The sequence below is a fragment of the Pteropus medius genome, unplaced genomic scaffold, assembly GCF_902729225.1.
Source record: "Pteropus medius unplaced genomic scaffold, Ma_sr-lr_union100, whole genome shotgun sequence".
Lineage (NCBI taxonomy): Eukaryota > Metazoa > Chordata > Mammalia > Chiroptera > Pteropodidae > Pteropus > Pteropus medius.
This window is the reverse complement of record NW_024340848.1, coordinates 7,389,390-7,401,774: the sequence shown is the minus strand read 5'-3', so window position 1 is coordinate 7,401,774 and position 12,385 is coordinate 7,389,390. Positions and strand designations below refer to the sequence as shown.

General features: G+C 40.0%; 1 protein-coding gene across 5 annotated transcripts in view; it reads left to right on the top strand.

The window, feature by feature from the left end:
* The window catches only part of ABCC4 (ATP binding cassette subfamily C member 4 (PEL blood group)), a 222,329-nt gene that overhangs the window by 79,705 nt on the left and 130,239 nt on the right, over window positions 1-12,385 (top strand). For all 5 annotated transcript variants that reach the window (XM_039837776.1, XM_039837765.1, XM_039837757.1 and 2 more), the window contains 2 exons: window positions 3,362-3,451; window positions 4,686-4,877. In XM_039837776.1, the coding sequence (XP_039693710.1) occupies window positions 3,362-3,451; window positions 4,686-4,877 (282 nt within the window). The remainder of the gene's footprint in view (window positions 1-3,361; window positions 3,452-4,685; window positions 4,878-12,385) is intronic.

Here is a 12,385-nt window from a genome sequence, read left to right as displayed (position 1 = left end):
AAGTATGTAAGTTTGTAATGTTAGAATTTATAGGATTAGAGTGTACTTTTTACCTTGACATTATCAGACTATCTACTACGTATTGAGTAAAACCATGATTTGGATCTTTGCTGTGGAGTAGGGAGGCGGCTCCCCTATTCTAAGCTCCTGGGTCGTGCTGGCTACTTTGGTGCCAGTCAGGAGCAGGCAGGAGGCAGCAGGCTGGGCATAGTAAGAGCCAGTGGGTCCCAATCTGAGAGTTTCACTGTGTGGCAAGCTGACAGGTGGGACTGGTGAGGTCATGAGGATTTTCCCACTACTTGGTTTATTTATGGCATTTAGGCAGATGGGAAAACAAAACAAAACAAAACTAGGAACCACTCTCAAGAAGTTCTCAAACTTGCACATTCAGTGCAGCCTCCTATATCAACAACTGAAATGCTTTTCTCTCAGGGTTCCATGGTCCACTGTGCATATCCTTCTGTATCAGTCTGGATTAGGGAAATAACCCACACACAGGAGAGGGAATGTCATGTGGGGAATTAGTTACATGTGTAGTGGGTGAGGTAACCCAGAGATTAGCAATGCCAGGAAGTTGCTCGCACTTCTAGGGCTGGAGGAATGCAGGGAGGAGGTGGTGTTTACCAGAGGGTCACCTGTCTGGGGCAGAACTCAGGAGCCGGGCTGCCAGTGGGAGTGGGGACTACAGTGCGAAAGGCTGTTTTGTTGATGCTGGCACAGCAGAGGTAGTGCGACTATAGTGAAGGCTGGAGAAGCAGGTGGAGGTACTGGTGGGTACCAGCTTCCCCGTCTCCTGCCTCCTGGCCTCAGACAGTATCCTTTAGGACTGAACTGCCTTTGACTTGGAAGTTTGCAGGAGGTTTGCAGGAGCTGGCAGTTCCAAGCGTAGCAGAGGTAAGGCGGGAATTGAAGCCAAGAGCAAACACGTGCTCAGCCAGCACTCCTTCCAACCTCCACTCTCGTTCTCCCTTCTCCAGTGGTACAAGTGTCATACTTTGTAGACTCTTCTTGTGTTTTCATGCCTATGACTCTTAAGTATTGTGCCACCTGCATCGTGGTCACCTACTTCTGATTCAGTGTCTGCCATCTCTACCCAAACAGTAGTATATTCCCAAATTCATAAAACCACATCATTGCACCTTTTGTACATGGAAGCTCACACAAGCTGCCTTACCTAACCTGCCCTAGCTTAATAAAATAGATTTACCTCCTACTTCCTAGTGCTCATCATGATACATTGTAAGTATTTATAGAAAGCACCATTTAAATTTTATTATAAAGGTGTAGTCTGTTGAATGTTTTGAGTTAGATGAAGCACCCAGGTGGCTAATAAACACTTTATATGACCCATGACCAAATTTCTTTCGTACCAAACTATGCAACATTATAAATAGAGCTGCTTTGTTCTTCTCCCAAGAACTTGATAACATGTTCTCAGACTTTTTTTGCAGCTTGCATTGTTGTACAGAACACCCTATTCTGTTTTGCTAGCCTTGCTTGTGGAAGGATTGTGCCAGTGCTTGGGAATAATTAGGAGGTGTCAGGTTAGGTCATGGATGAGAGAGCCCTCGGGTGTAGGAGGGGCACAGACGTTGCTGGGTTTGGAGAGAAGCTGAGGCAAAATGAAGTGCATGCTGTGTTGCAGTGCAGGAGAAAGACGTGTACTCTCTAACTTGCTCCACTAAACAGCCAGGCAAGTGGGGGAGGATCTTCTTACCTACTAGCTTCTCACTTATGAAATGAATGGATTTGGTCTTATTCTGTAAGCCTTAAAATTTATGGTTCAGTTGGAGCCTTTAAATCTTCGTAGGGCAAGGGTTTTTTTTTCTGTGTGGTTTACTGCTGCATTCCCAGCGCCTAGACGAAGTCTGGCACAGAGAGTGGAGTGTGAGCTCAGTCTGTGATCCTTGTTGCATCACCAGTAGCTGAACCAGGAGTGCAAGGGACTCTAGCACTCTTAAGCTCTTGAATGCTGCCCCCTTCTGGTCATGCTAGAGCAGTGTCTTATCCTGAAACCTGCACAGAGAAGGAACTGCTGCCTATCTGGCCCAAGGAACAATGAGGTGATATGACAGGAAACCAATGTTTGTATGTGGCTCATTATTTTGCAGTCAACACTAAGTAAAAATCGTAAAATAGGAACTAGTTATTAGACATTAAAAAAGTAGAGAAGCTTAAAAAATGTTTCTGATGTATTAAAATCCAGCTTCGTATTGATGGTTTTTAGTAATTCCTAGAAAGGCTGGGGCTAATTTTCTTGTGATTAAAAATAATTGTCATCATTTTAGTATGTGACCATCTTTTAATTAACTCAGTTATTTCCAGAGAAATTTTTCATTTTGAAGATTATCCATACTTTTTATTTCTCATGTGCTTTTAGTCTTTTGGGCATTTTAGTAATCACATATACCCACTCTTTTTTTTAAAACATTAAAAGTTTTTTAACATTAGCGGTTATTGAGAATTTTCTCCACGCTTAGTATATGTATAAACATACATATACCCTAACTCCCTTTATTTTAGAATTCGTAGATTATTTAGGAATATGACTTGTCATTAGCAGGACGAGTACTTTATCCTTCTCCCCCTTGCGTTGGATAGTATGCTGTTGCAGGTACCTCTGTGTTTCTACAGTAGAAGTACTTTGTTGTCCCTGTTTAGCCAGGGCTGGTAATACATGCTACAGGTATAAAATTGACTATCACTCTAACTCAATATATAATTTTATGCCCCATTTTTGTTGTTGTTAAATTAGAGATCTAATTACAGCCTTGACCATCATTTACAGGAATTTATTTGCCAACATTATTTTGAAGGGGCTTCTTGCTTGCTAAGCATTACTGAGATTCATTCTTTATCAAGAGAAAATACATTGGTGGAGATTTCAAATTATTAGTCAAGGACCAGGCATGTCATGTACTTATGCTGCCATCTTGTGGAGATTAATGAAATAGATTAAATCCAAGGGTTTAATGAAAATTTATAAATGATTAAAAACCACTGACACTGAATGTACTATTAAGTACATTGTTTTTAATAAGTTATTGAACATCAAGAAGTTTTCATTTAAGAAGGTGCCTCGTCATTTTTGCTACTTAGATTCTCTGTCTAGAGCCGTGTCCACACAGAAATCTGGTAAAAGAATGGGCTTTCCTAAAGGCAACTGAAGCTGCTTCAAACCCCCAAAGAGATATGATTGGATGAAAAGGATTCCAGGACACAATATATTAAAATAGGAAGGAGAAAGATATGGGTTATGTTCATGTATCAGTGCCTGTTATATTGTTTTCTTCACTTTTTGAAATGGGTACATTTTTGTAAACTTTGAAATGGATACATTTTTGTAAACTTTAATTTATAGGTATTAGAAACCCCAACCCTCCAAGACCTTTCCTTTACTGTCAGACCCGGTGAATTGTTAGCTGTGGTTGGACCTGTGGGAGCAGGAAAGGTAAGTTGGAATGCCTTTTTGCAGCTTAATATAACGCCACATCCTGTGTCAAATTGTTGAGGCTGAGCCCAAAGCTATATGTAACACAGGTTTGAATTGGATATATCTAGAATGGCATTTCTCAAAGTATGTTCCATGGAATGTAAGTTTTGCAAGAAGGTTGCATGGCCAAATAAATCTGGGTAAAGCACCTTATGTTTTTCTTCTTGGTAATTCAAATTGCACAATTGGGAACTGCTTGTCTGAAAGTTGGTCATCTCAGAGAAGGAAATTATTTAAGTGGCAGCTATTCGGGATGGAATGACTGAGCAAATGGGGACTTCTTTTTGTCAGAGCAGACCCTACAGGAAGTCTGGAGGTTGTAAAAGCTCTTCCAGAAAGTTTTAAACATTTCCTTATCTGATTTATCCAAGTCACATAAACACAATTTAGTAAATGTGCAGCCGTGTGCATTGCACTGTGCTGAGAGCAAAGGGTACAATATAAGCATGGACCCAGATGCCTTTGCCCTTCAGAACTGACCGGGTTCTGGGGCGAAGCAGATACTCAAACAGGTTCTTTCAGCTCCGTGTTATAAGCACTCTGATCATTTAGGTGCAGCATCTCATGTTTGTATGTTGTAAGAGATTTGAAGGAAATGTGTGTGCATGCTTAGTCTTGCATGTTCTGAAACAACAAAATAAAGAAATAAAAACATAGGCTGCATAAATGAGAAGGGGATTCTTTCTTTTAGGATGGGTTTTTGCCCTTTGGAAACATGACTCCCTTCAGAATTCCTTCAAATACTCTTTTCTGGTGCATTAGATTTAAATATATACACATAGCTTTTCAGGAACAAATATTTGTGAAGTAAAAGATACCTGTTTGCTGGGACAGCTACATTAAACATCAGGCATATGAAACATATCATGCAAGGCTACTCAGTTAAGAATGTTAAACATTCTTCATTAGTCTTTGTTGAGTAAAGTATTTCATTTGAGGGAAGACTTTTGGGCAGAATAGATTGTCGTACTCTATTTTATTGTTATTCCTTATCAACCATTAGTTTATACTGACCAGTAATATATTTAAAGATTTTTTTCTATTGCTAGCTTCCAGGACTGAACTTTATCCTATTTTAAATGAAAGGGCTATAGCATTTATCAAACTGCAGGGCAAGGGAAGGCGGTATTGCAGTGGCTCGTTCGTCCTGAGTGCTGTCTGTACACATATGTTTGTTTGCAATCTGTTTCAGTCATCACTGTTGAGTGCCGTGCTGGGGGAACTGTCCCCGAGCCAGGGGCTGGTCAGTGTGCATGGAAGAGTCGCGTATGTTTCTCAACAGCCCTGGGTGTTTTCAGGAACTGTGAGGAGTAATATTTTATTTGGGAAGAAATATGAAAAGGAACGATATGAAAAAGTAATACAGGCTTGTGCTTTGAAAAAGGTGAGTAATGACTTCAGTGTTGCATATATTCAGATTTCAGATAATAATAATAGTGTTAGCTTAAACTATAAGGTTTGTTAAAAGTTTAAATTTTCAACGTGATATCTGAGTGCTATTTAATACTTTAAGTTGGTTTTCTATGTAAACACACGTGCACATATGCACACTGCTATTTTAATCCTTATGTGATAAAGACATTTACAGAGTGCTTTTTCCTTTGAGTTTGTTTATTTTGTGAAGTTTTATTCACTTTCAACCTTTTTTTAAATGGACAACTATAGAAATCTGCACAAGTGGAGAGAATATTGTAAGAACCCTCATGTGCCCACCCCCCACCATCCGCTGCCAGCCCCACCTCACCCCAAATTATTTTTGAGCAGATCCTAGACCTCATGTTAATTCATCTGTAACTATTTCATTAGTTATCTCTAAAATACAAGAAAGCCTTTGAAAAGACACCACATTATCACACCTGAAAAATGACCAAAATTTCTTAAGATCATCAGTGTTCTGGTAGTCAGTGTTTACATTTTGTTGACCATCTCCCTAAGAAATCCTGTTAACCGTTGGTTTGAATCAGACTCCACGTAAGGTCTGCACTTGGCACTGGGTTGACTCGCCTTCCAGGTCCTTTTATTCTACAGATTTTCCTCTCTGCTTTTTGACTTGTAATTTATTATTGAAAGAAAACAATGTTTTCAAATTTCTTTTTAATATTACATCGTTTCACTAGGGCAGAAATGACATGGAGCTTTGCAGAAAATGGTGGATGAAATGTTTAATTGTACATTGAAATTTAAATGAAATTAGTGAGTGAATGATGAAAACTCAGTTTACGTGATAAGATGTAATTTGGCAAAAAGAAAAAAAAAGTAAATGCTGACACGAGCTGTGTTACTCTCTTTGGGTTATAAAACATCAGTGAATGATAGCCTTAAAAGGCTCTCCCTGGGGTCTGCTCAGTGCGGTCTGGACATCCGACTGCTTTTACCTTTCATGCCTTGTGGGAAAGGCTAAGACAGGCAGTCAGAGGGATGGTGTTGAAGGCCTCAAACCAGCTTTGTGAGGAAGTAGTAATTTTGCTTGAACAATGGCTTGATCATTATAGATTGCATCAAGTGAGTAGCATTTTAAGATGATATATACAAAACATAGTTGCTTGTCTAGTGGGCTTTTCTTTCTTTTTCCTGGGTTATTGTTAATGAGAGATTATGTGTTTTTAGAAGTAACATCAAGTTAGCAGTCATGAGCTAGATTTTTTTAAAGCAGTATATATGTTATATAAGAAAAGAAGAGGGAAAAAATGTAGAGCAGTAATAATAATAGCTCCCATTTATTCAGAGTTTACATGCTAATCATTTCTCTCTCTCCCCCACACACATGCACACACACAAAGGTACTCAAGTTTTTAATCTTTTATCAGTGCCTTTGCTGTGCCTGTCCTTACTTTACAGTTGGCAAAACTGAGGCTTAGAAAGGTTAAACGATTCACTTAAACATTTGCAGCTCAGGTTCAGATTTGTTTCAGCAGGACCCCAGACCCCATGCTTTCCCACGATGCCTCACTACTTCTCACTTGAGAAAGTTTATAAGGAAGAACTATTTCAAAAATTAGCTGATCGATGAAGGTGGAATGTGAAATGTAGAATAAACAGATCTCAGGCATTTCCTCTTTACCTGAATCAAGTGCAGTGCTTGATCCCAGGTCAGACTCCAGAGACCTAGGCCAGTGTCTAGGTGTTTGATCGCACATCCTTGTCTTTCCAGTGATACCTCGGCCCTGTCTTTTCTACTCTCCCACATTTGAGCATCTCTGGAGAAAAGCAGGTGTTGGGAACGGTAGCTGCCAGGCAGCATTTTCCCCAGGGACTGATGCCTTTGCCACAGCCACGTGGCCCTGTAATGGGAGCAGTGTTCTGTGGCTTCGTCCACTCTGTGGGTGTCTCTGTGGCACACAGGCTCCGTTGGGAAGTGGGCCCTTGCAGGGTTGGGCTGCACAGTGATTCTTCTGTATGTGACTTGACTTGCAAACATGGACTGTCATCTTGTTCTGCTGTATGACACATGGGCGTGAAGTTAGGGCCTTGGCTGGAAGAGAGGCCCAGGGTGGAGAAGAAAAGAGTGGAGTCCTGGCCTTCACTTTGTCACTTGCTCACTGTCACTTTGGACCTGTCCTGTCACCTGCCTGGGCCTCTGACATTTATTCTGCAGAATGAGAACATTGAGTCAGAAGGTTTCCAAGAGGTTTTTTAATGAGTTGTGAGATCTTTTGCATATCTCCCTTTGGAATCCATGTGTCAATGGATGGACATGAATGGCCACGGATAATTGGGGCCTGTAGATATAGAGACTTCATACGTAGTAGCAAAGCTTTGGCCTTTGGAGAGAAACCGTCCTCGGGACTGTTATTCCAGGTGTTTGTCTCACTTCCTTTCCTATTAAATGGGAGAGGTGTGGAATTATTGTAAAGACCACAGATTAAGCCTGTAAAATGCAAACACTCCAGATTTTTAGTAAATGGTAGCTAGCTACTGTTCCTATTATAGCCTTTTCTCTAAATATATACATTCATCCATCCATATAAATATAATAAAGATTTCTCCTTATCCTCTACCCCCAATCCCGGAGGAAACAACAGAACATTTCTTACATTACGTGTATTAATAACAACTGGATGTATTATACTGGATCTATTTGAAATAAACTTTTAAGTTCATTGAGCTGAAAACATTTCTATAATAAAACAAGGAGATAGGAAGTAATCATATCTAGCAACATCGATTTAGGCTAATGACATATTCGAAGTAACACTGTAGTCAGTTCTAGAACATAATTTAGGAAACAACATAATAACGATAGGTCCTGTCGGAGTCACAGTTAAACTGGAAGGCTCTTGAGTCAGACAACTCTAGGGCTGAGTCTTAGTTTCTCTTATTGGGTGCGTGATTTTGGCTAATTGTGTGAACTTTACAAAGTCTCAGTTTCTTTATCTGTAAAGTAGAGATAATAATACTATCAACCTCATAAGATTCTTTTGAGGATGAAATGCAGTAATGATTTTAAAGCTCCCAATTGCAAGGGACAAACAAGCACTATAAGTGTTAGAATAATGTTCAAAAATTAGCTCTTAATTATAAGAACAGCCAGTTTTGGATAAAATTGCATCTATAAAATGTGACATGTTAGAAGGAATGTATCTGAGTATACATTCATTATCTGAGTTGATATTTGCATAGATGTTCCACACATAGTATATTACATAAATCAACAAGAAATATGTGTTACCATACCATAAACAATATATTATGTAACATTTTTCTGCATATTATCTTTTACTCTGTGGAGACTTTTAAAAACTTTTAGGCAGTACATGTTCAAAGATATAGCACTGATAAATTCTAGTCTAATATTTTCCCACATAGATCGCTTGAATTTACAGACCCTTTTGGGATGTTCATAAGCTTATAATTTCTTCTCATATTTGCCACATTCCTGCCAAGTTGGACATTTTTTTCGGATTGTCTTAACAAGCAGAATAATTGTTGTTATATCTTTATTTTTTTATCTCTCAATTGAAATAACTGTATCACTTGCCTAGGACGTAATAGGAAACAAGAAGTCATGAGTACAAAAGGGATACATGAGGCTAATCTAGATATGGAGACCAAATTTATTGATATTTCTATATTTAAATATTAAGGGCTACAAGGTCTTGAATTATTTCAATATTGCATTCATTTCAAATGTATTTTTCAGTAACCACAGGGGACAGCATAATGTGAAGAAAGAGCCTATGAACTGAGATGAGTTTGGTTCAGATTTCAGCCATTCCGTTTAATAGCTAATAGTTCTCAGACCAGTTATAGAATCTCACTTAGTCTCAGTTTCCTCTTCTGTGAAATGGGTTCAATATAGTCATCTGTTGCTATTTATAGAGGATTGGTTCCAGGACTTCCCTCTGATACCCAAGTCTCTTACATAAAATGACGTAGAACAAGCATATAGTCAGCCCTCTGTATCCATGGATCCCTAACCACTTTTGGAAAATTCTGTTTTCCATCCAGAGTTGGTTGAATCTGCAGATGAGAAATCCACGGATGCAGAGGTCTGAGTGAACCTACTGTCCAGCTTTTGTGAGGATTAGAGATAATCAGTATAAGGCATCCAGCACAGTGATTGGCACGTAGGTCTTACCATCCAGGAGCTGACTAATGGGGAGAGAAGCCATGTGCAAGCATACATATTATGAAGCAGAATTAGATGTGTTCTTCAGGAGAAATATAAACAAAGCTTTAGGAACCCGGTCGAAAAGAGAGATGACTTCTGACTGGGGAAACTCAGGAATGGTTTCATGGAGGAGAGTGAGCTGGGCCTGGAAAGATGGGTAGGCAGGCTATTGACAGGCTGTGATAGGAAGGGTAATTCCAAATGGAGGAAAAGCTAGGAACAAAGGCTCATGGGAGTCCTGCTGTTCGACCCTGGAATCCAGCCTTTGATTGCTGGGGCCTCGCGTCTGGCCCTCATGAACTATTGCAGCAGTGTGCTCAATGACATTTCTGCTGTAAGTCTCTACCATTGCTAAAGGGCACTTGATGTTTTTGGCCTGGCAGCATCAAACCAGTGTAGCCATTTCCTGGTTTTCCTCTAGTTTATGTATCTGCTTTTCAGTGAAAGCTGTTGTGGATGAAATAATCAGTTAAATTTAACTTAGGAGTAATGTAAGAATACCTTCTTGTCATTGGGAGGAATTGTCATATATGCTCAACCCAGGCTTTTTCCTCCAACCAAATCAGAAAATTGTGGTTAGGAAATTAGTCTGACTCGGGTGTTCCTTCAGATCCTTTGAAATGTTTTTCTCGTCTGCGGCTTGTCTATAAATAGTTTGCAGAGTCAACACACTCAGAGTCCTTCTTTTACCAGACTTGAAGAGAGCCCGTTTCTTATTTCATAAATGTCCTAAATGAAAGAGTGAGTTTTAAGTTCCTTTTCTAGAAAATAGCTAAGATTGCTGTGCTACAATGTGGTGCTATTTTTAAGAAGGAACAAAACAACATAAAATCAAGGCATAAAAATCTAAGCAGGACACTTTGCAAGGACTGTCAACCGTGAAAGAGAGACAAAGTAAACGTGTGTGTGTGTGTGCGCGCGCGCGCGCGTGTGTGTGCGTGCGCTCCCAGAAGTCTGGGAACCTATCTTAAAATGGCTCATGGTTTTTTCGTGAAAACCAAAAGCAAGAGATGGTACTAACTTTTGAGCTCAACAAAGAAAAAATGTGAAATAATAGTGAATTTGCATGATAGAGCCATCACTGCCTTTCATTTGATGCAGTCCAGTTAAGCTTTGAGTATGCAGGGAACTCTGAGCGCCTGTGTGTTTTGGCGGGCCTTCAGGGAATGGGTTATGATGGAGACACACCTTTTCTCTTTTCTCTTGTTGGTGTGCTTGGCATATTGTGATTCACACTGTGTCAGAATGTGAATGCGATCCCACTGTTGGTTTGATCAGAAAATACGTATTGGTCAACAATAGCAAAAGTTAATTCATGTTCTTTTTCCATCTGTTGAGGGTGTTCTTATACTTACTCTTTTGGTTCTCACAGCATCCTCGAGTTGAGTAATTCTTGTTTCTCCTGCACATTTTGTAGAAAAGGAAAGCGAGTCTTAGGGAGATCAAAGGACTTGTTTATCCTGGAGATCCCCATGTGTCACTTGCTCTCTCCTCCATGTTTGCCAAAGTGGAGACAGAAAAATGAGGGCTTCATTTGCAGAAAGGTATTGCCATGTATCCTAGGTTGACCTTTGAGAGAGTAGAGAACCAACAAACTGCCCCTAAACTCTGCTTGTCTACGTCAGGATCTGTCTAATAATGATTATAGGCAATCTAAGTAAAGATTTCTAACATTAAATATGTAACTTAAACCTGATCATTATACTGCCATTTTGGGGATGTCGTTGTCATCTTTTTATCTAGGTATCGTGATTTGTCTATTTATTACTTAATTAAGAGTTAAATATAACTTCCAATAGATTCCCAGATCTTTAAATCAAAACTTCTTATCCTTCTCAGCTTTGAGTTTTGCCTGGATTGCATGGAACAAGCCTCTATTTAGTCCAATTGGTCTGCTCAATGTCCCTCGAACATTTTGGTTTTTCTTTGGTTTCTCCTGCCCAGACTGCTCTTTCTGCTCTTATTTCTTGTATAGATCTTGTCTGTCTCTCTATCACTGTGTCTGTCTTAAACAACACTGTGAAGACATGGGTCAGGTGTCATCCCTTCTCTGAAAGCGGGAAGCTGAGACTGAGATCAGCAAAATGGCTAGTTAAGACACACTCCTTGATAAAATAAGTCCTGTGCCTTTACAAGCTATGTATGTGCCGCCAGCTTTCACATTTGTACCTCTAACACAGACCTTCAGGTATGCATATCCAGCAGCAGCTTGACATCACCCATAGGTATCTCAGCTTGCCCATAACCAAAATCTGTATTTTATCTCCTAAACCTGCATCCATCATCCTCTTAAACTCAGTAATTGGTGACCCTGTTCTTTGCCCCTTTCATGCCAAAAACAATGCAGTCTTCCTCTTTTCTTGCAACCCACCCTCATCCCATCAGCAGCTCTTACAGGATTTACTTTTGAAATTTGTCCAGAATGTGACCACTTCCCTCCATTTTCATTGCTCCTGCTTCGATCCCTGCCACCGTCATCTTTCAACGAGATTATTGCCGTAGCCTAACTTGTACCCTGCCTTTTCCTGCCCCTCTACCATCTGTTTTCTACAAAGAGGCAGGAGTGATTCCTTAAAAGCCCAAGCCAGATCATGTCAGTTCTCCCCCGTGCCCCTTCCCGTTTCACTCGGAGCGAAACCACAGCCCCACCTGCTGGGCCTCGCCCATCCCCTGTATTCTTTACTCACTCTGCTTCAGCTCTACTGGCCTCCGTGCTAGTCTTCAAGCCCCTTGGGGGTATATCTGCCCCATGCACTTGCTCATTCTTCCACATGGAACACTTTTTCTCCACATCTCTGCAGGCTGGCTTCCGCCTCCAATGAGTCTCTATTGGCTGAAACCCTCCTCTGATCAGAGCCCTTCCCCACCCCTATATAAAGTAAACTTTCCCTCCTTCACTCTCTATCCCCCTTAGCTGACTTCCTTTTCCTTCATAGTACTTAGTGCTTGTACTCATGTTAATTTTTCGTATTGCCAGTCTCCCAACATGGAAACTCTGGGGACTATTTTCCATTCAATTCACTGTGCCCAGAACAATGCCTGACATATAGTTGATGTTCAATAAATATCTGTTAAAATAATTAAAGGCATAAATGCTGTTAAAAACTACAGGATGAAGACAAAAACTCTGTGAGTTTTTTTAAAGGTTCAAAGTTATAGTTTAGTATGTATCCATTGCTATCCATTGCTATGAAATGTATCCATTGCTATCAATCAAATACATGTATGAAGAACTAATGCTAAAAGTTTAAGATGACAGTAGAATGCATTTTAAGTTTTTT